The sequence below is a fragment of the Sorex fumeus genome, unplaced genomic scaffold (genome assembly GCF_029834395.1).
Source record: "Sorex fumeus unplaced genomic scaffold, SorFum_2.1 ptg000231l, whole genome shotgun sequence".
Taxonomy (NCBI): Eukaryota; Metazoa; Chordata; class Mammalia; order Eulipotyphla; family Soricidae; genus Sorex; species Sorex fumeus.
In genome coordinates, this window is record NW_026606288.1 from 236639 (window position 1) to 260869 (window position 24231).

The following is a 24231-nucleotide window of genomic DNA, read 5'->3' on the forward strand; positions in this document are numbered from 1 at the left end:
CATGATTACTTTGGTTATTTGGGGAATATTTTGGTTCTATATGAATTTTGGTAATGTTTGTACATTTCCTTAAAGAATGCCTTTTAGATGTTCATTCAATTCCTATAGTGATTAAGCCATTAGTCCTGGTAGAAGAAGACCGGAAAAGGATTGGTGTTGGAAATGCATTATGTACAGTGAAGGGGAAGTAGAGAAAGAATGGGAGACAAAAACAAGGAAAGGGGCATTAGGAGCAACCATGCCTTTGGTGTTTTTTTTTTGTTTGTTTGTTTAAGCCTTTTAGCCTCCCAGAGAATTCCACAAATGTCCTCTTAAAGCCACATTGAAGATGTGTAGCAAAACCAGTTAGCGTGGCTAAAATGGAAAAGATCGTCACAAGTTACTATCCGTATCCCACCACCATTCAATCACACAATCACAAATCATCCTGTTATTCATCTATTGCCTCGAGCAGGCCCCAGTAACGTCTCCTTCATCCTAGCCCTGAGATTATATTCAGGGCTCTTTAGGAGAATGAGACCCATCATTGTTACTGGTATTTGGCATATTGGGTACGCCACGGGGAATTTGCCAGACTCTGCCGTGTGGGCAGGCTACATTCGGCAGCCTGCCAGTTTGTCCAAAGTAGGAATGAGATAATAGTCTCTGAGTCTTGGCTGCTGATGGGATTACACGGCGCCAGGGGGCCAGTTGGTGGGTGTGACCCCCGCCTACTGGAATTTGGAGGATCTGGGTGGAGGATGCTTGGCCCCAATCCGAGTAGGCTTGGAGATCTCGGCCCCGGAACCCACGTGGCTTTGTCCCTCTGCCGGTACCTTCAGGTGTGTGGAGAGTGGTCTCAGCATGGTGGTGGCTGGTCCTGGAGGTCTTTGGTTGCCGGAGCCCTGGTCGGGGCGGGGAGGAAAGCTCAACTTGCTCCCCTCCAGTGGGCCCCGGCGAGGACAGCCAGGCGCAGGGGCAGGAGACTGCACAGTTCTCTTCCGGGAGCTGGTTTTTATAGTCTCTGAGTCTCTGGACTCAGAGACCACCATTCAGATACTTTTAAATATGGAAAAAGACCACATCGTTTTTAAGTTATAATATGTAACATGTATGTGCTTTTTAAAAGACAGACTCTCCAGGGAGTGCTGCCACTAAAGTGCTCTAATCACACCTGTGGTTGCTTTTGTCCTGTCTTCTCTCTGTGAGTCAAATTCTTGTGAACTGTCAGTAGCCTATTCTATGAAAAGATGCTTTGTTTCTACACATTTATTAGAAATTGGGAGGGAAAACCCCCCATCAAGAGCCCCTTCATTGCAACTGAGTACATTCTGATGCATTCAACATTAGTCATAAAGCAAATGTTAATTACAAAATACTTAACCAAAAGGTAAACAATAGGCCACATAACCAAACATCTTTGTTCTCAACGGTGTCTAGTGCCAAACAAAAAATGATCAAGTTTCAGAATTCAAAAGGGCTGAGTTCCATGGATCTGGATCTGTGGGTTCCATCTTGACACTGCCTGGTCCCCTAAGTAATCCTAAACACTGCCAGGAATGGCCCAAAACAAAAAAAAGGGGAGTTGACCCATACTTGAGGTTTATTGAGTGGTTATGACACATTCCCAATTGTGCATCAGTGAAACTAGGTGATATTGTTGGAATACGACTAAAAAGTCATAGATTTTATTCTAATACATGTTGTCGGTTGGACTGGAGCGATAGCACAGCGGGTAGGGCATTTTGCCTTGCACGCGGCCGACCCGGGTTCCATTCCTTCATTTCTTTCAGAGAGCCCAGCAAGCTAATGAGAGTATCCTGCCCCCATGGCAGAGCCTGGCAAGCTCCCCGTGGTGTATTTGATATGCCAAAACAGTAACAACAAGTTTCACAATGGAGACATTACTGGTGTCTGCTTGAGCAAATCGGGAGGACAGTGCTACAGTGCTATATTTGTTTATTGTTCTGATCCTCATTTGGTATACCCCCTAAGTTTTGATATGTAGTATTTCCATCTCAAGATATTTTTGAAGTTCTCTGGCTTATTGATTTTTCAGTAGCATGAAATTTAATCTACAAATATTTGTACAATTTCTTTTTTTCTTATAATTGGTTTCTAGTTTGATATCACTGTGGTTGGAAAGATGCTTGATATGATTTAAATGTTACTAAATTTATTAAGATTTGTTGTGATCTGACATATGATTTATAATTTAAAAAACTTTATGTATTCTTGTTAAGAATGTGTATTCCTCTATGTAGGGATATACAAAAATATGGTTTTAAATAAAAGAGTATTTAATCTTTGACTTGGGTGATATAAAAACACAGCCTATATATATGTTATATATATACATATATATATATAGCACAAAGTAGGCAAAGCCATTATGACAACAAATTTGGTATATGTTTACATATTTTTGATTAAATATTTAACAGACTCATTTTCTTATATTTACTTTTCATTCCTGAATATTGGGCTTAAAAAGGTTTTGGAGGGCCTAGAGTTTCAAGTACATTTAAGTAGGCTTTACATAGTAGTTGGGAGAGTTTTGATTCCTAAAAATGCAAATCCAATTATATATAATTGGATAAAATAAAACCATCCCTTTTAACATTAGTTTTATGAGTAATATCTTTGTAATATGATAATTTTTATTAGTTGTATACAATTTAGGGATCTGTGTACCTACAGGCACATTTATTGAATTTGTTCAATTTTCGCTCTGCATAAGTGTGTTGAATTTCGCTATTGGTATTTATTATTTTTAAAGATTGATTTAAAGTGGAAAGCAAAGAATTCTGAAGAATGAAATGAAACACTGTAACATGGCTAAAAGCGTTGGATGGTTTTGAGGGATGTTTGGGGGACTAGACATGAACATGTGTCTCTAATCATCAGCTGATGTTTTCTTGGAAGCATTCATGCTATTCATTAATGAACAGAAAAATGTCTAAATAATCGGTTTATTTCTTGCTTTTTTATACCAATAGACATTGGGAAATATGCCATCACTGGCTTTTCTGATATTAATGTGCTTCCGGATGGGGTAGGGTTTTGTAAACTGTTGAATGGAGAATCACATTAGATGGTTCTTTATGTTCCTGTTTCTTCTTGCTATTGGTTTTATTTTTTTTTCTTTTTTGTGGTGCTGGAGACTGAACCTAGGACCTCACACATGCAAGACAAGAACTCTACCACTGAACTCCATCGTAGGCTCTGGATCCTTCCTGTTTTCCATTCTTTTAGAAGATAAAATAGATCATAATATTTATAAATTGGGAGACTCAAGCCTGCATTAGCATCTCCTCTGTTTCCTAAAGACACATGCTACGTAAGTTAGTCTAGCCAGTTCTGAATTAAGTAGTCCTGAGTTGAAGTCACAATTTTCTTTAGCTGTGTGACCTCACACAAGTGGGCCCAACTTCTCTGAGTTCTCCTTAGGCCGAAGAATATATCTAGTGATCACTTTATGGGTTTTCTGTGGGGATGTCAATTTTCATTAAAGAAATGCTTGTGGAGTCACTGTAACATGCCAGGAACATTCTAGGCTTTAACAGGAGGCTGAAATTCAGACCACAAGCTCTCTGTAAGCCCAGTGTCTTGATATAGGGTTACTTATGTGGGGCCTGATGTGGGGCCATGAGAAAGGATCGTCTGTATTTGCCAAAGGGAATCACTTACTTTCGAAGACTTATTCTCTCAAGGATTCTTTAGAGCAATCTTGCAAAGCATCCCACAGGCCAAGTGAGGGCTCAAAAATAGAGCTACTTATTTTATTTTGGGATCTGTCTCCTCCTGGCAGGTAAGACGTGCATAAGAACTGAACCGCTTGTTTTAACTTATTTTTCTAAGGGGTGGGAAGAACTAGCACAAAACTTGCCTTGGTTTATTGTGTGTGTGTGTGTGTGTGTGTGTGTGTTCCTGAGCAGGGTTGTATGGATGCTATGTTTTCTGCAGCTGAGTTTCTTTCTTCTGGGGGTCATACCTGGCCGTACTCAGGGTATACACCTGGCTCAGCACTCAAGGATCACTCCTGGTGAGTTTGGGAGACCATGTGGATTTCTGGGGATCAAACCCAGGGTCAGCCGTGTGCAAATTAGGGTGTCTATTCCATGTACTGTAGCTCCAATTCCTGCAGCTTGATTTCTTCTTGCTTGCGTTTGCTTGTTTTAACTTATTTTTCTAGTTCTGACTTACTGTCTATCAAATAAGTGCCCTCTGGCTTGTAATTCCCATATCCGGTTCACCTTGGATTTAGTATCTCACTTTTCTGGACTGGGTTTTCCTAGGTTTTGGAAAACCATATGCTCCTCTCCACACATCCGCTGGCAAGGTCTGTGCTGGAATGCAGCAACCTAGCCTGTTCTGGAATACCGTCAGCCTAGTTTTGCATGTTCCTTCCCATTAGTTGTTTATCTAAAAACCATTGAAACGAGAGAACTTGGTAGGGATAAGGGGTCTACTTGACAGAAGTGGCACAGATTCTGGGTTCCTTGATTCCAAGTAGTATGACTTCCCCACTACCCCCAGAAAACCTTGAGACTTCTGAGCAGTTCCCGTTAGTTGGCATCTGTGTTGTCTCTGAAAGTCAGGACTGGAGCTGAGCTTGGTTTGATGAGGACCCATCATCTTGAGCCTAGCTATGTCTTACTCTACTTTTTCTATTTTTTTTTGGTTTGGGGGTCACTTCTGGAGGTGCTCAGGGCTTACTCTTGGCACCGTGTTCAGGGACCACTCCTGGAAGAGCTTGGGGGACCACATGGGGTCTGGAGACCTGCATTGACTATGAGCAAATGTAAGTGCACTTCCCACTGTATTATCTCTCCATTCCTCTTAAAATTTCTCTCTTATTGTGTTATTTAACCATACCTGGTGTTATATGGGGATAGACATGCAGAGCTAGGGATTGAAGCCAGGGCCTCTATATGCAAGGTCTGTGCTCTATCACTTGAACCTCACCTTGATCCCTCTGGACTTTGGGTGATGCGGTAATGGGTTCCATCTCCATCACCACATCACCCAAAATTCAGAGGCATCAGGCAAGTACTCTGTTCCTGAGCTCCATGCCCTGCCTCTTATTGTTCTTTGTTAATTTGTCAGTAGTATTAAAATGTACTATTTCTGAAGGGTGCCTTCTCTTGACCTCCCTGTGAGAGTCAGGAACTCAGGCTCTTCTGGCTATTACACTCTTCATCATCAGCATAGCCTGCCACTATCTCTGCTGGCATGTACTTGAGGGGAGGCAGTGTCATTCCTTGGAGCAATAGCAGGAATTCAGCTGTATGCCAATCCATGTGATCCAGGCTAGGATTAGACCCTGACTTGCCAGGCTGTTGGTCAGATGTGACTGCAGTTGGGGATCACAGGCTTTGGGAACTTAATAACCTGTGGTTTAGGGTCCTTCCCTACATGTCTAGAGGCACCAGAGAGAAAGATTGTGAGCTTCTGGGCCTACATTTGTGGGCCCTGTAAAAAGAGAAATTGATTATATTCGTTCTGTACTGGGGATGTTTGAATTACTTTCAACTCTCTTTTTTTTATTAGTGAAACACCATGAGGTACAGTTATAGACTTACAAATTTTTGTGCTTGGGTTTCAGTTATACAATGATCAAGTACCCATCCCTCCACCAGTGCCCATCCTCCACCCCCCTGTTTCCCCCATCCCACCCTGCCTCTCTGTCAGGGCATTCCCCCTTGTTCTCTCGCTCTTATTTTGGGTCCTGTGTTTTTTAAAAAACTGCTATTTATTTATTTGGTTTTTGGGTCACATCCCCAAACATGGCAATGCTCAGGGCTTACTCCTGGCTCTGATGGGGCTCGGGGGACCATGTGAAGTACTGGGGAGTGAAGCTGGGTTGGCTCTGTGAAAGACAAGCTCCTTACTTGCTGTCTCGGGTTTCCAACTCTCTTCTTGGGTTTCTTCACAACAATTCTACGGACTTCTCTCTCCATCCCCTATTGCTATGTCCGGGAAAGGAGGAGGATGGATAAGTCTTCTCTAGGAGTGGTTGGAGGTGATAAAGCAAATACAAAACGGGGAAATTCCTATTAGCTCTGCAAGGAAGTTTTAAGTTTTCCAATGAGAAGCTATTAGAATGAAAGGAGTGAAGGTTTTGAAAGGTTCTAAGGGGGTAGCTGTTGAGCTGAAGGTTATTCTTCTGGGTCCCCCTTACAGTGGGGACAGATTGCTCTGTTATTGAATGAAAGGATAGAGTTGGGGCAGGAAGTGGGGGAGGAGAAACCTTAGAAATGTGATGACAAACCCTGGTAACCAGGATTTGCACCCCATCTCCTCAAATGTGGCCTTAGAAATAATAGGACCGAAATCCAGGTTAGTGTCAGAGTGCCATGGCACTGCCTGCGTGTCTAACCAGTGTGGCTAAGAAAAGCATCTAGGAACATGGTGCCACCACCCCCATTCCCAGCCCATAGCCCATATACGGGTCTAGTAGGTTCAGATGCTCTCACACACAGTGGTCCTGGAGAGCTTGAGGCAGGGACAAGGAAGAGGTAGCACATCCTGGTAACATTAGCTGCATGGCCCATTGAGGCCCTGCTGGCCTGGCCACTCATGGGTGAATGCCCACACAGCACTGGGGGCCAGTCAGTCCAGCTCACCTGCCAAGCAGCAGAGATAAGATGGCACTGCAGGATCTCAGCCAGAGATTCCCACACTTCTTTGTCTTATAGCACCCTTTTCAGAAAAAGGAAAAATAAATGAAAATAACAACAGACAAAACAAAAATTAAAAAAATCATTAAGCATTCTACTGAAAATTCGTCTCAACAAACAAATGATAAATCTGCTCCCCCCCCCCCACCCCCCCCAAGCAATAACTTCTGAGTCATTCACTCACTTTGGGAAATACTGGTCAAGACCAAGAAATTCCCAATGGACAGTCTGTGGGCAGGAAGTGCATCCTCTTCCATGGTGAGGATGTGCCCATGTCCTTTTCGTGTGGATACTACCTGGCATGGGGGCAGACCCCTTGAGCTGGGAGGCCATTCTGCCCAGGAGTCTGAGCCCTGATCTGACTCAACAATTCATCCCCAAGAGACAAGTTTCAAAAACCTGAAAAGACCCGGTCACCTTTAAGTGCACTGCCAATCTGAATCTAAGCTTAATCCCAATACTAATTTTTAACTTGCCTGATGAGGTTTTGTAAACATTACCTGTGGTGAAAGCTCGTAACCTAGGGCTTGGCACCTGGGTTGTGCCTAATAGATTTCTCCCCCTTGTGCTTCAGGACTGACTCCCTACCAACCGCACCAGCCCTGGTCTCCACAGTCTCCCCCAGAGCTGAGGGCAATGGAATAGGGTGCTGACTGCAAAGGCAGGCGCCATCTTGGCCCCGCTCATGGCTTCACCCCTGTTGGCTGGCCTGACTTCTAGGGGAGCTGGGAATTTCCAGGCTGTCTTCCAGAGAAGAAAGCATTGTGAACTTTAATTATAAAGACTCATAACTTTCTTTCCGGCTTACCCTGCACCTGCCCACAAATATTGCTCAGGGCATCCAAGTGGGTTTACCTTTAATCTGTCTCCTGAGGGGGATCAGGAAAGTCTGACAGCTCTGTGGAAGGCCAGGAAGGAAGTTGCCAGAATGCAAGGCTGTCAGACTGAGGCGGGCTTGGCAGGACTTGAGAGCAGGAGTGGCCCCCACTCTGTCTGCCGGGGCCTGCTCCCCTGGACCACACCCTCCTGGCGTGTCTGCTCTGAGATACTCATCTCCAGCTCTTCTTCTCCTCCCCTGGGAGTGGGTAGACATCCCTCGGCCAGTGTCATTGCCCTGGGCTGCTTTGCTGCATGCCCACCTTGCATCCTGGGACCGGCTGCCCCGCTCTCTTGGTAACCAGGTTTTCTGAGCGTTATTTAGGTGGAAAATCCATGCTGATAGATGGAGCCCAGGTGATATGTCCACCTGCTGTGGACTAAAATGCCATTTCACTAGAAGACAAGGGAATGGCCAAGACACTACCAGGAGGATTTGTTGGCCTGTCGTTATAGTACATGTGGTATTTGTTTTAAAGCCCTCTAAAAATTATAGTGCTAAAGAGATAGCACAGGAGTTAAGGTGCTTGCCTTGAATTCGGCTGGCTCTGGTTCAATCCCTTTGGTCCCCTGAGCACTGCTGGGTGGGGTCCTAAAACAACAACAAAAAAGTATTATATCTGGGTGTATTAATAAATATGCATTTCACTGAGATTTTGCAAACTGAACATACTCATGAAATTTGTATTCAGAGCAAGGCAAAACATGACGTTCTCAAATAGTACAATTAAGTCAATTTTACTGTCGAGTGAATATCCTAGAAACTAACTTCTTAAACAGTAGGTTGTGATGCACTGTGGGGTTGCATAACTGAATGTGGTGAAAGTCTTACAAATGTGTTTTAAAATAAAAATTCTTTGTGATTTATTATCAGTAAATGATTGATTTGTATACATATATACCTGGGGTTACATATTTTTTTCTGCATTTTGGGTCACACCCAGCGATGCTCAGGGGTTACTCCTGGCTCTGCACTTAGGAATTACTCCTGGGGGTGCTTTGGAGACAATATGGGGTGCCGGGGATTGAACCTGGGTCAGCCGCATGCAAGGCAAATGCCCTACCCGCTCTGCTATTGCTCAGGTCCTGCATAAATATTTCTTGAGGGGAAAGAGGTTGAAAATGGAAAAAATTTAAGAAACCCTACTCTAGGATGTAATAACACGAACTTGACAATATAATCTGCTTCTGCTTCATACTTTGGCTATGCAGTAACTTTAGATTTTCCAGCATGGTTGTGTGTTGGGACCACTGTCATATCTATGGTGTATTATTTACTAGATTGTCATTCAGCTTTTCATGACTTCATTACCAAAAGTTTCCATGCCCCCACCTAATTCCTTTCCACTTTCTACCATCTTAAAGCAAACTACTATCCGAATTTCTAGCACAACTATTTTGTTTTCAAACATTATGCAAATAGAAGGAAATACTTATAAATTCTGACTTCTTTTGTACCATTGTGAGATTTTTCCAGCATGGTTGTGTGTGTGTGTGTTTGTAACTGAGCCATTCTCACTGCTGTATAATTTTCCTTTGGGCAAATGCATCACTGCTCATTTATTCATTCTATTGCTTATATGCATTTGGAGTTTCCAGATTTGGGCTATAGCAAATAGTGCTGCCATGATTACATTTGAAGCACTTGTGTTTCTAGGTGAACATGTGCCCATTTCTGGTGTGTATACATGGGAACAGCATTGCTGGATGATAGGAAAGGCCAATGTGTGATACTTAGTGACATGCAGTTTTTCCAATGTGACTCTACCTATGTACACCCGTCAGTGTCATGTTGACATCTGGTTTCTCGACATTTGCAGAGATGTAGAGAGATTCCAATACTTTTCCATTTATGCCATTCTCCTCACTGTATATTGGTATTGCATTGCCATTTGCTTTCCATTTCGGCAAGCTACTGAGAGTATCTCGCCCGCACGGCAAAGCCTGGCAAGCTCCCGGTGACATATTCGATATGCCAAACACAGTAACAAGAAGTCTCACGATGGAGACGTTACTGGGCCCGCTCGAGCAAATCGATGAACAATGGGAGGACAGTGCTACAGTGCTTCCCTAAGGGTATAATGATTAAGAAAGTAGAGGTCATTTTAATATATGATATGTATTTTATGAGGGGTCCCTTCAAGTATTTATTTATTTTTCTATTGGGTTGCCTGCTTCTCTTTTCCTAATGCATACAAGTTCAAAATGCAGTCTGGATACAAGTCCATTGTTGTGTATGATGTATATATACGCATATGTATATGTATACACATATGTGTATGTGTGTACACACATATGTATAGTATGTGTATGCACAAGTTTTCCCCCCACATTCTGTGGCCGTATTTTCACTCACTCAAGAGTGTTCAGTGAACAGAAGCTTCATTTTAGTGTAGTGGATGACATGGATCTTTAGGATAATATGATCTTCGTCAGCTAACTTGCTGTGTCTTCATATACCTTCCTCTTTTTTCATAGTGACATATTTTCCAGTGGGAAAAAGAGAGAAGCTTAGGAAAGTTGAGTCTCCCAAGTTGGGAATAAAGAGAGGTCAGCAACCTAGCCAGCCCTCCCCACTCAGAGCACAGAGGGTGCCTGCTCAAACCCCTTAAACATTACTCAGTTCTCAGATATCTTTTGTTTGACTTTTTGAATATTTTTTTCAGTTGAATTAATCACAGGCATTTAAAATTTAGAAGAAATACAGAGTAACATTTTTTCCTCTGGAAGACAGTAGATTCTGGCCATACTGGCTATATTTTCTCCCATGCCACCCCAGGCAGCTGGAGCTGACTCCATTCCCATAGATGAATCTGAACTCTTGAAAATATTTTTTTTGTTGAATCATTATGAGACACAGTTAAAAAGCTTTCATGATCGTGTTTTAGTCATACAGTGTTCCAACACCCATCCCTCCACCAGTTATCCCCACTATATCCCCAGTTTCTCTCCCACTCTTCTCCCTACAGCCTATATCTGCGGCAGGCACTTCTCTCTCTCTCTCTCTCTCTCTCTCTCTCTCCTTCTCTCCCTATCCCTCTCTCTCCTTCACTCTCTCTCTCTCCCCCCTCTCCTGGGCAATTTGGCTTGCAATACAGGTACTGAAAGGTTATCATATTAATGAAGTCATGAAATTCACATATAAATGGATGAATATGAAGAATTATCACAATCACAATCATGATCATGATCATCCTGTTGTTTGTCGATTGCCTCGAGCAGGCACCAGTAATATCTCCTTCTTTCTAGCCCTGAGATTTTAAAGAGCCAGATTTTAAAGAGTCGTACTCTTTCAGGGTTAGGAGAATGAGACCCATCATTGTTAGTGGTATTTGGCATACTGAGTACGACATGGTAAGTTTGCCAGACTCTGCCCCATGCGGGCAGGACACCCTCAGTAGCCTGCCAGGTTCTCCTTTTTTTTTTTTTTTTGCATGCACATCTCTGCATTTATATATTAGATATAGGCACGGTGGGCAGGGGCTCAGGGCTCCCCAATGCCCCACCCCCCACTTCTGTTCACCCACACACAGAAACAGTGTGCACGTTGGGGGGGGGCATTAAATGTGGCAGCTTTGGGGGAGGGGGCTCTGTCCCTCAGGAATACTAGCCCTTGAAACTTCGGAATGTTCCTTCAGGCAAAACGGGGTGTTTTTTAAAAAAATGGGGTTCGAGGGACAGGGCTTAACCTGAGTCCTGACTCAGTCTCCCCCTCTCCTCCCCCACCCCATGCTGAGTGAAATGAGTCAGAGGGTGAGGGACAGACACAGAATGATTGAGCTCATTTGTGGGATATACAGAAACATAGTATGAGACTTATGCCCAAGGACAGTGGAAACAAGGACCAGGAGGAATGGTCCATGGTTGGAAACTTGTGACAAGTGGTGATGTGGGGAGGGCAGCAAGGATAGAGAAGGGATCTCTATGCCAAAGAACTGAGTGCTGAAAGGAGATGAAGACTGAAATCTGTCTCCATTTCACTTCTGTTAAATGCAGATGTTTTCCTGGAAGAAGTGCTCAAGTCCCCTAGTCAGATTTAACTAATTAAATTGACTCCTTAAGCAAAAACATAGCCGGCAACGGGGGGAAAGATTGTAGATGGCATGAGTTTTCCATCTCTGAAGCTGGAAAAAAAATATAAGAACATGGCTGTGATGGTTGAATGGAGGGGAGGTGATCCTTCTCAACTCAGCATATATTCTCTGGGTATGTCCCTTCCTTACCAATTTCCTGTCCTTCTATCCATCCCTCTTAAAAGTCCATACAACATACTGGTTAATTACTAGAACTTCAAATTAGACTCACTGTCTTTGAAGACTCTTTTTCTTAACTGATATGGGACTTTGAATTATTCTTTTCACACACCAATTTCTTCATTTAGAACTTGAGTATATTAGCATACTGTGCCATACAGTTGAGAAGACCAGAAACTAAGAGAATTATTGTAATCTTCTTAGAACAGAGTTGGCAAATGACTGGCCTTTAAGAAACACCAGCTACTATTGCTGCTCTTGATGACAAGAGGTCAAATTCTTGTTCTACCATGGATCAGTCAATGTAACTTTGGACAAGTCTGTTTATTCAAGGGAGCTTTCATTTTTCTCACCTAGAAGAGGTGGGGTGGGAGTTAGAAGTGAGGCGAAACAAGACAGAGATGAAAGCAGCAGGTCAGTAATCTCTCTCCCTCTCTCCCGACATTCTGACTCTTCCTCCAGAGATCAGTAGCCCAAACTAGTAGAGAAGATAAGATAAAAAGACAACCTATATCACATAGTAATGGAAAGTAAGAACTGGAGGGAATCCAAAACATTGAAAATTTGTGTTTTAACTTCCATTTTCTGGATGGGTCCAGCTAAACATTGATAAGTTTCAGCTAGCCTTTCAGTCAGTTTTAGTTGACTTTATTATTTCCCTGTTTTCAATTTTACAGACTTCAGCTTCCTCCTTTTGTTATTTCTTTCCTTGTATTTTCATTGAATTGAATTTGTTCTTCTAGTAAAGTTAAAGTGGGCTGGAGCGATAGCACAGCGGGTAGGATATTTGCCTTGCACGCAGCCAACATGGCAGACCCGAGTTTGATTCCTCCGCCCCTCTTGGAGTAGCTCGCCCGCACGGCAAAGCCTGACATATTCGATATGCCAAACACATTAACAAGTCTCACAATGTTACAGGGCCTGCTCGAGCAAATCGATGAACAATGGGAGGACAGTGACAGTGACTAAAGTATAAGCTTAGGTTATTGATTTAATCCTGTCTTATGTTAGGACAAATATCCAATCCTGTACATTTCCAAGCATTGCTTTAATAGGGCTAGAGCGATAGCACAGCGGTAGAGCGTTTGCCTTGCACGCTGCCAACATGGCCGACCCGAGTTCGATTCCTCCGCCCCTCTCGGAGAGCCCAGCAAGCTACCGAGAGTATCTCGCCCACACGGTAGAGCCTGGCACGCTCCCCGTGACGTATTCGATATGCCAAACACAGTAACAACAAAGTCTCCAATGGAGACGTTACTGGGCCCACTCTAGCAAATCGATGATCAACGGGAGGGCCTTTACCTTTACCTTTCACCATAAATTTTGATATGTTGTCTTCTCACTGTCAAGCAAATATTTTCTCTAACATATTATATGATACTGTTTTTAACCCATAAGTTATGTAGAATGTTATTAGAATGATATTTTACAATATTTCTCACACGTGCTTGCTGTTACACCATACCCACTCCAGAGTGCCTGTATGTCTCCACCAGCATTCTTAGATTATAATTCTATCAACCATAGGTATGATCTGATTGAACTTGCATTTGGGCACTTATATTTCTGCTGTTACTTTCTAGTTAAATTCAGTTGTAGTCAGGCAACAAAATTTGTTTCACTCATTTAAAGTTTGTTAACTTGCATTATGAGTCAGAAAGTGGTCCAATTTGGTGAAAATGTATGAAAAAAGATGAGTTTTCTGTGTTTTGGTGGAGTGTTCTATAAATGTGGACCTGATCAAATTGACATGTAATGCCTTTCATATCTTTGGTATTTTAAAGTCTAAATTACACTTAAGTATTTGCCTATTTATCATTTCAGTTCTATCAGTTTTTATTATATATATTTTTTGTCTCTGGAGCAATAGCACAGCAGGTAGGGCATTTGCCTTTCACGCAGCCCAGGCGCTGACCCAAGTTCGATTCCTCCACCCCTCTCGGAGAGCCTGGCAAGCTACTGAGAGTATCTCGCCCGCAATTCAAAGACTGGCAAGCTACCCGTGAATATTTGATATGCCAAACACAGTAACAACAAGTCTCATGATGAAAAGGTTACTGGGCCCACTCGAGAAAATCGATGAACAATGGGAGGACAGTACTACAGTGCTATAGTGCATTAGATGTGCACATTTTTGGATCTTCTTAATGAAATGACCACTTTATCATTATTTGATGATTCTTTTTATCCCTAACAATGTTATTTTCTCTGGTGTATACCCAGTTTCATCTTCCTTTTGATTCATGTTTACATGATATATATATATATATATTTTCATTGCTTAATTTTATTCTATAGGTATCTTAATATTTAAAATGGGCTCCTGGTATCTTTACATTTAATGTGATCTTTAATGTGATTTTCCTTTATTCTCTGTCTTCCTTTGGAATGAATGTATCTTTTGATTCCATCTTATTTCCAATATTTACCTATTGGTTAGGTCCATTTTTAAAACCACACTCAGCAGTACTCAGGGTTTATTCCTGGCTCTGCACCCAGGGATCAATTATGGTGGGACTCAGGGAACCATATTGGGTGGCAGGGATTGAATCTGGTTTGGCTGCCTGCAGTCTGTGCCTTGTCTACTGTACTATTTCTCCAGCTCCCTAGTTATGCTCACAGATATAGTATAGTTGCAGGGTACTTGGGTACTTGCCTTACACACAGCCACCTGGGTTTGATCTCATATGGTTCCCTGAGCACCACCAGGATGATCCTTTGAGTGCAGAGCCAGGGGTAAGCCCTAAGTATTGCCGGGTATGGCTCAACCCCCCCCCCCCCACCACCAGAGAGAGAAAAAACTCACTATGACAACTAATATAATTTATGGTTTCCAAAGAACTAAGTCCATCCCCTTTGGGGAATATTTTTTCCATTGATAATTCATACTTTAGATAGTGAATTATCTTTTAAAGAAATTAGAAAAGTATGCCTTATATTTGTCATTCTTTTACTCACTCACACCATCATTTTGGTGTGTAGATTAACAATTTTAACTGGAATCATTCTCCTCTTGCCTAAAGAGCCCCCTTTAACGTTTCTTGTAGTTTAGATTTTTGACAATGAGTTTGCTCAGATAGTCTTTGATTTGTCTTCGTTTTTAAGAGTGTATTTCCTTTGTATATAATATTCTGGATTGACTTTTTTCTTTCTTTCCATACTTTGAGTTTTCCACTTTTTCGTGCGTTTTGTATAGATCCACCAAGAAATTGGCTGCAAACATTGACTTTGTTTTACTTATATACTATCTTCCTTTGTCTCTCACTTCCCACTCCCTGGCATTCCAGATTAAAGATTTTCAGAAGTTTGGTCACAATCTTCAGTGATTTGGTTATGATATATGGGTTTTCATATTTGTTTTTGTATTTATTCTTCTTGGGATTCTCTGGAGTTCTTGGCTCTGTATCTTGTTGTTTTTCATTAATTTTGGAAAATTCTTAGTCATAATCCATTCAATATTTTTTCTTCCTTTTTTATTAATCCTTTGGGACTTTAATTACATGTACAATAGGTCCTTGGATATTGTCCGAAAGCTCTTGCTTGTAAGTTATTTTACTTTTTTCCCCTCTTCATTTTTTTGATCTTTTGGTGCCTTAGTTTGAATAATATTTATTGACTTGTATTAAGAGCAAATATTAAACTGAATCTTTCCTCAGCTGTGTTTAGTCTCTTGCTAAGGCACTCTAATGAAGACATTTTTTATATCTGATTTCATTTGTGGTTTTTGTTTTGAGCAATTCCACTTTCCAGTTTTGTCTCTGTGGAAATTCCAAGTCTTCTCATATTTTGCATCAGATTCTTCTTTGACATATCAATTATAATTATTTAAAACACCTGTACCATAATTCTGACATCTAGATTAATTTTGGTTTTATTGATTTCCTTATTTATTTTGGAGGATCTCACAAGTGATGGATGTTCAGGAGGCCTTTTAGTTCCAAGGATGATTCTTGGCCAATTGGACTAGTGGTCCAATGCAAAAGATGGAGGATGTAATGCAAGTGAACCCTGAGTGTGGTGCTGGGGATTATCCAGGTCACATCAGACATGCTCGAGGGACCTCCAGAGGTGCTCCCAGCAATGCTTGAGGTACCAAGTGGTACCAGGAATTAAACCCAGGTTGGGTGCATGCCAGGAGTATACCTTAATTGTTGTACTATCTTCTTCTGGTCCCTACTTCCATATTTTTTGGTGGTGAGTCTAAAACACTTTTTAATGCTTCTCTGAGTTTTTAAAAATTGACTTCTGGATATTGTATTTGAAAGTCAGTATAAACTTAAGGTGAGTTGTATTTAAACCTGGAATAGGTGAAGAGTCAAAGAGGAAGTTCTCTCACCTGTGCCCCCTCTAAATGTTCTAAATCCCACATTTAAGCCATTTCCATGTTGTATATGATTGGCTACCCCTTATGTTGGCAAGATTTAAAATGACTAATTTTCTTTACTTGGTTGCCCTGGTTCTCATCCCTGCACTCCTCCACTGTCAAGGTAGTCTCTCTTGTGTACAGTTCAGGAGGGTCACTGGAATTGCCAAATTTGCCCGTCTTCCTCAACAGTACCTTCACAATGGTCTTTGAATAGAACCTCAAAGTGATTAATCTATTGCATTGCAAACTTCTGTTCTGTTGGTAGTTCCCAGATAATTCTATCATAAAACTTCTATTCAATTTTCTAGATTTTTAGCAATTTTAACTGTTGCTTTCACTTTGATGGTGACTCACTTTTCCTTTCATATTTTGTTGTATGTACAATGATTTCCCTTCCTTCCTTCCTTCCTTCCTTCCTTCCTTCCTTCCTTCCTTCCTTCCTCCCTCCCTCCCTCCCTCCCTCCCTCCCTCCCTTCCTTCCTTCCTTCCTTCCTTCCTTCTTCCTCCTCCTTCTTTCCTTCCTTCACTACTGCTCCTCTTCTTCCTCCTCTTCTTCCTTGTTCTCCTCCTCCTCCTCCTCTTCCTCCTCCTCCTCTTTGTCCTCCTATTCCTTCTTCTTGGTTTGAGGTCACACCTAGTGGTGCTCAGGGCCAGGGCTCAATCCTGGCTCTGCACTTCAGGGATCCCTCCTGGTGGGAGGGATAAGCACCTCTGCCTGGGGGAACATATGGTGCCAGGATTGAATCCTGACTAGCTGCATACAAGGCAAGCATCTTACTCATTGTACTCTTCCTCTAGACCTGTGTACAATAGTTATGTCTCATCTTTCCTTGGAGGGCTTATCTTTTTTGTGTTGGGGAGAGTCATTTTGAGGCCACACCCAGCTGTACTAGCTGTACTCAGTGTTTACTCCTGATTCTGAGCTCAGGGACTGTTTCTGGTGGTGTTCAGGGAACCATACTTAGTGCCAAGAACCAAACCCAGGTCTTTCACTTACAAGGCAAGTGCCCTATCCACTGTATATTTTTTTCAAGCCCTGTCATCTTTTAAACTGGCTAGTTTATAAGCACCTCTGCTCTCTGATGAGCTCAAGGAAAGTTTGATTTCATCACAAAATCACAAAAATCACAAATCATCCTGTTAATCGTCGATTGCCTCGAGCAGGCCCCAGTAACGTCTCCTTCATCCTAGCCCTGAGATTATATTCAAGGCTCTTTAGGAGAATGAGACCCATCATTGTTACTGGTATTTGGCATATTGGGTACACCACGGGGAGTTTGCCAGACTCTGCCGTGTGGGCAGGCTACATTTGGTAGCCTGCCAGTTTGTCCAAAGTAGGAATGAGATAATAAGATGTCATAAAAAGATGTCGCGCGGCCGCATTTGTGGCCGCGCGGTTCCGGGATCTGGTTTTTATAGTCTCTGAGTCTTGGCCGCTGATGGGATTACACGGCACCAGGGGGCCAGTTGGTGGGTGTGACCCCCGCCTACTGGAATTTGGAGGATCTGGGTGGAGGATGCTCGGCCCAAATCCGAGTACATTTGGAGATCTCGGCCCTGGAACCCGCGTGACTTTGCCAGTACCTTCATGTGTGCAGAGAGTGGTCTCAGCATGGTGGTGGCTGGTCCTGGAGGTCTTTGGCTGCCTGAGCCCTGGTCGGGGCGGGGAGGAAAGCTCAACCCGCTCCCCTCCAAGAGGTCCCGGCGAGCGAGGACAGTCAGGCGTGGGGGCAGAAGACTGATTTCATAGATTGTATTTCATAGATTGTATAAATTTCTCAAGGTGTACGGGTGAAAGATATTATTGTGCAGTTGTTGGCACCCAAGGTCGGGGAGAGCCTCTGGCTGTTAGTGAATTCTGTTCCCTTTTCTCCTTTTTCATTCCTCCCACCAAGGGAAGGATAAGATCTCATTTCTCTTCTGTATTTTATGTCAGACTCTTTTTGTTAAAAATTTTTATTAGTGAAACACCATGAGGTACAGTTGTAGACTTAGAAATTTTTGTGCTTGGGTTTCAGTTATACAATAATCAAGTACCCATCCCTCTACCAGCGCCCATTTTCCACCACCACGGGTCCCAGTATCCTCCCACTCCCATCCCCCCCCACCCCACCCTGCCTCTGTGGCAGGGCATTCCCCCTTTGTTCTCTCTCTCCTTTTGGGTGTTGTGGTTTGCAAAAGAGGCATTGAATGGAAACCATGTTTGGTCTATAGTCTACTTTCAACATGCTTCTCCCATCCTGGGAGGATCCTCCCAACACCCTTTATTTGGTGCTCCCTTCTCTATCTGAGCTCCCTTTTCCCCTAGCATGTGTGGCTGGCCTCCAAGCCATGGAGCAAAATTCCTGGTACTAATCTCGGCCACTCTTGGGTATTAGTCTCCTGTTTTGAAATTTACATACAAGTGGTACTACATGGAAAGTGTCATGTTAAGTGAAATGAGTCAGAAAGAGAGGGATAGATATAGAAAGATTGCATTCATCTGTCAGAGACTCTTGAGAACTAAAACATACTGCCCCTCTGTGGATTGTGTTTTTCTCATCAGGCATCTATAATCAATATTTATCTAAGGGGGGAAAAATCCCTCTTTAGAGGCTCAAAGTAATAATTCACTAGTTTTATGAACAAGGTATTAAAAAGGCATGTGTGGGTAAGTTTTCTTCTTAAAAATTGCTTTTGAGGGCTGGAATGATAGCACAGTGGGTAGGACATTTGCCTTGCACGCGGCCGACCTGGGTTTGGTTCCCAGCATCCCACATGGTCCCCCAAGCACCACCAGAAGTAATTCCCTGAGTGCATGAGCCAGGAGTAACCCCTGTGCATTGTTGGGTGTGACACAAAAAGCAAAAAAAAAATGCTTTTGATTATAAAAGTAGCTCTTTAACACTGTAGAGAGTTTAAAATACAGAAGAAAAAACAAGGAATTAAAGGACATGGATCAATGCTATTATCTAAATAAATTGTGATTAATATTTTCTCAATTTTTTTCCAGTCATTTCTCTATGAGGGTGTCTTCATTCGTTTATACTTAAGTATACATATGCAAATATATCCTTTGAATATTTTCTGTAAATAAGTCAATTCCAAACCTGTGTATTCTTTCATGGATTGAATACTGGCATTCATGAAATAATGTGTTTTATTCAGGTTTGATAAAGATGCCAAAGTATACGACATCTTTTGAGTTTGCTGTTAGGTCTGGAATCCTTCTCATGACTATTGGCGTCATTTGTTTCACAACAACAAAACCCAGTCACTGATTGCTTCTGACCTCTGTAATTTTCTCTCCTTTTCCATTTACGGTGACAAACCCAACCCCCCCCCTCAGTAAATTTAAAACAAACATGAAGAAGAAGAAGAAAAGGATGTGATAGGCTTCATTTGTGTTTCCTTTTCTTGCTTTTCCAGAAAGTATTTTGGAGAAAAAATCGGACTGTATTTTGCCTGGCTGGGGTTATATACCTACTTCCTCATCCCATCGTCTGTCATTGGGGTGATCGTGTTTCTGTATGGCTGTGCAACCATTGAAGAAGATATTCCCAGGTAAGCTGGTGGGATATAAAAAAACACAGTATGCGACCATTACCCAAGGACAATAGAAATGAGGGTCAGAAAAACTGGTCCACGGTTGTAAACTTGCCACAAGTGGAGGAAGAGGGGAGAGGGCAATTAGAATAGAGGAAGGACCTCTATGACAACGACAGCTGGAAATGATCACTCTGGACAAGAATTGGGTACGGAAAGAAGGTAAAGGAATACACCTTATGATAACCTTACAGTAGCTGTATCACGAACCATAATGACCCAAAGGAAAGAGAGAGACTGGGTGGAGGGCTGGAAGACAGGAAACGGGGGATATTGATGGCGGGAAATGTACATTGGCGAAGGGATGAGTGACGGAACATTGTATGAATGAAACCTAATCATGGACAACTTTCTAACTGTTGATCTCATTGTGATTTAATTAAAATAATCATGATCACGATCACGATCATTCTGTTGTTCGTCGATTTCCTCGAGCAGGCACCAGTAACGTCTCCTTCCTAGCCCTGAGATTTTAAAAGAGCCATTTCAATGCTCTTTCAGGATTAGGAGAATGAGCCCCATCATTGTTACTGGTATTTGGCATATTGAGTATGGCACGGGAAGTTTGCCAGACTCTGCCGTGTGGGCAGGATACTTTTGGTAGCCTGCCAGGTTCTCCAAAGGAAAAAATAAGATGTCGCATGGCCGCGTGCTTCCAGGAGCTGATTTTTATAGTCTCTGCGTCTTGGCCGTTGATGGGACCAACCTGGTGCTGGCAGCAGCTGGTGGGTGTGACGCCTACCTACTGGAAGATGGGGGAGGTGGGGTCTGGGTGGAGAAGGCCCAGTCCCAATCTGAGTAGGCTTGGAGACCTCAGCCCCGGAACCCGCATGCCTGGGTTCCTCTGCCAGTTCTTTCATGCATGAGGCCCATCTGGACGTGTGGAGAGTGGTCCCAGCATGGCCGTGGCTGGCTCCAGAGGTCCTCAGCTGCTGAGGCTCTGCTCGGGGCGGGTGGCGGGGGAGAGAAACTCACAACAACAACAAAACCCAGTCATTTATTGCTTAGCACCCTTCTGTAAGTAAAAAGTAAGTAAAGGCCCTCCCGTTGATCATCGATTTGCTCAAGCGGGCCCAGTAACATCTCCATTGGAGACTTTGTTGTTACTGTGTTTGGCATATCGAATACGTCACGGGGAGCTTGCCAGGCTCTGCTGTGCGGGCAAGATACTCTCGGTAGCTTGCTGGGCTCTCCGAGAGGGGGAGAGGAATCGAACTCGGGTTGGCCATGTTGGCTGCGTGCAAGGCAAACGCCCTACCGCTGTGCTATCGATAGCATAGCTGCCTTCCAAGCACCCTTCTGACCTTATTAAAATAATAATAATAATAATAATAAAAGTGAAAGACTCCGTTTTCCTGTGTTAGAAGTTCAGAAGTCCATCCCAGTTGCAACAACATTTGGCATGCTTCCTGTGTAAATCCTCACCTCTTATCTCTCTCTCTCTCACCACACAAATCTTGTCTAGAGAGAGGCATGGGAGTTGTTCTGGGAATGGCTTCAGAGCCACACCATCCATTGTTTCCTTTCTGACTCCACCAATTCTCAGGGTTAGGTTCTGCTGTGTGCAAGTGAAAGATTGCTGTGGCCAAAATGGAGGCTTAAGGGGCTAAAGAGAGTCAGGCCTTTGCCTTGCATACAGCTGACCATGGTTCAATCCCCGGCATCCCAAGAGTGATCCCACAGCACAAAGTCAGGCGTATAAGCCCTGAGCACTGCTGGGTGTGGCCTGAAAATCCAAAAAGAAAAACAAAAAACCCCAAATAAAATGATCCCTGAAAAATTGCTTTCCTCAGCTAGCTGGGCTGAAACGATAGCACAGCAGGTGGCAGGGCTTTTGCCTTGGCGTTTGCCTTGCACGCGGCCCACACGGCCGACCTGAGACCTGAGTTCAATTACCCCACCCCTCTCGGAAAGCCCAAGAAGCTACCGAGAGTATCTTGCCCACGTGGAAAAGCCTGGCAAGCTCCGGTGATGTATTCGATATGCCAAACACAGTAACAAGTCTCACAATGGAGACGATACTGGACCAACTCGAGCAAATCGATGAACAACCGGAGGACAGTGTTACAGTGCTATTTTATTTTCAAGTTTCTAGTAATACCTTAGATAGGAGGTGTCAGGACGCTCTGGTGGCAATCCCAGTGTCCCTCTGCTCAAACCTCATTGGCATGAAATTCTGGGAGACTGGCTGAGAAGCAAGGACCTCTGGAAGGCTCTGCTGCAGGTTTTTTTTTTAATGTAGGAGTACTGCTATTTATTCAGCTGATTGAATTGGGCATGAACTCCATATTACTTATTAAAATTTTTTTAAAAAATTGGATATCAGTGGGATAGAACATTACAAAGCTGTTCATAATTGGGTTTCAGTCATACAATGATCCAGCACCCATCTCTCAAACAGTGTACATTTCCCACCACCAATGTCCCCCATCTCCCTACCACAAAACCCCCACCCCCAGCCCTCCTCTATAGGAGGCACTTTCCTTCTCTCTCTCTCTCTCTCCCTCTCTCCTTCTCTCTCTTCTTTTTCTTTTGTGCATTATGGTTTGCAATACGGGTGCTAAGAGGTCATGGTGTTTATTCAGTATTTTTATCGGGATGGTAAGGCTGGAGTATCTTTTCAGTTGGGTGGCTCGGATGCAGGTGTAGCCAGTCAAAACTACAGGGAATGACAGGCCATGATCAGGCTCTTGGAGCAAGCTTGCAAAACACACAAGCACTTACACATAGCATCCTTTAGGAGCGAGTGCAGGACATGCTGGCCCCGTGGATGGCTAATGTGCTCTGAGTGGCTTGCTCTCCTTGGCTGTGAAATGGTAGTAATGAATGTAACCTACCTCAGGGTAGTGGCATGAGAAATCACAGGGACAATGTCTGTTTGTAGCAGGGTACTACCAAATAACTGCCGAGTGAATCGAATTCTGTGGAAGTGAAAGGGACAAAATGAAAAATGTCAGGATGAAAAATGAAACCCCTTTGCCATCTTTAAGACAGTCCTTGCATGATTTGTGTGTTTTATTACTCTTCAGATTGCCAGTGGTAGAAGTGCAACTTAATTAGCTTACACACACACACACACGCACATACACACACACAAATTCATGATGGGGACAGAGAGGTAGTACAGAGTGGGTTAAGCCTTGTATATAACCAACCTCGGTTTGATCCCTGGCACCCCATATTGTCATCTGAGCACCATCAGGAGTGATCTGAATCAGGAGTAAGCCCTGACCACTGTCAAGTGTTGCCTGAAAACAAACAGAAAAACACGCAACAAAACATTTTATTTTCTTTTTGGCAATGCACAGGGGTTACTCCTGGCTCTGCACTCAGGAATCACTCCTGACTTTGCTTGGGGGACCATATGGGATGATGGGGATCCAACCCTGGTTGGCTGCGTGCAGGGCAAATGCTCTACCCACTGTACTATTGCTTTGGCCCCCTCTAGCAATAACTTTTTAAAAAGATTTTTATTTGAAAAACATAAAAGTATAGATGTACAGGATGCTGCAAAAAGAAGACAGAGGGGCCCATCTCCCCCTGCATGAGTTTTTCCCCGTTGTTAAGTCTTGTGTAACTGCAATGACGTATCAAAACCAGAATGCTTACATTATGTGAAACTTCGAGTGGTACCTTTTATCACCAATAACTTTGATATGTGAGATACAAGTCTCACTTGTAAGTCATAATTCCATATGTGTATTATACAGCTATAGAATTCTCCTCTGCACGCCGGAGACTGGTCCCATTTGTTAGGCATTTACTTACAAGGGTAGGGGAGACTGTAGTATTTGAAAAAAATATGAAACATATTGAAAAAGAAATTGGCTACTCTAGGTCTGAGACTTGAACAGCAGATGTTCTGTCTGCATTTCTCGAATATTTGTGTCATCACACCTCCTCCGTATGTGCTCACACTGCCCCCATATCACCTAACTGTGAGCATTAGACAGCATTGACTCTGGGGTCTTGGTACAACTGGTTGTTAGACCATATCTCAACCGTGTTCTTTTTTTTAAATTTAGAATAGAGAATTGCAACCTCAGATTTATGGGTGATGACTAGATGGGACATCAAACTGAATGAGTTTCCCTCATCTTTCAGCTTGTTTACACGCTGCCTCTTTGGGGGATTTCAAAGTCATTTTAAAGTTATTTTGGGGCAGAATTATTTCCAGAATCTTCTCAAAGGAGCTTGATGAAAGAGAACCAAAAAAGCACCCCCTCCATCCCAATACATAGAAAATGTTCTGGTTTCAAATTGAAATGATTTGGTGGATCCATGGTACAATGGATGCCAGTTTGTACAAAAGATTGATGGTTGACTGTTGTTTGAGCTAAAAAACTAATCATGTACATGTACAGCACTTGGGATTCAAAGGGTTTCATACCAAGTTTATTGCTAATTCTTCTTTCTTGCCTAACCTTTGAGCACTGACGAAGTTTGATGAGAGTTGGGTTGATTATCTACACATACAGTGAACTTATCA

General features: G+C 42.9%; 1 protein-coding gene across 1 annotated transcript in view; it reads left to right on the forward strand.

Moving 5' to 3' along the window:
- ANO2 (anoctamin 2) overlaps positions 1 to 24231 on the forward strand; it is a 393938-nt gene that overhangs the window by 177645 nt on the left and 192062 nt on the right. Inside the window, exon 10 of the mRNA XM_056108654.1 lies at positions 19566 to 19700. Within this exon, the coding sequence (XP_055964629.1) occupies positions 19566 to 19700 (135 nt within the window). The remainder of the gene's footprint in view (positions 1 to 19565; positions 19701 to 24231) is intronic.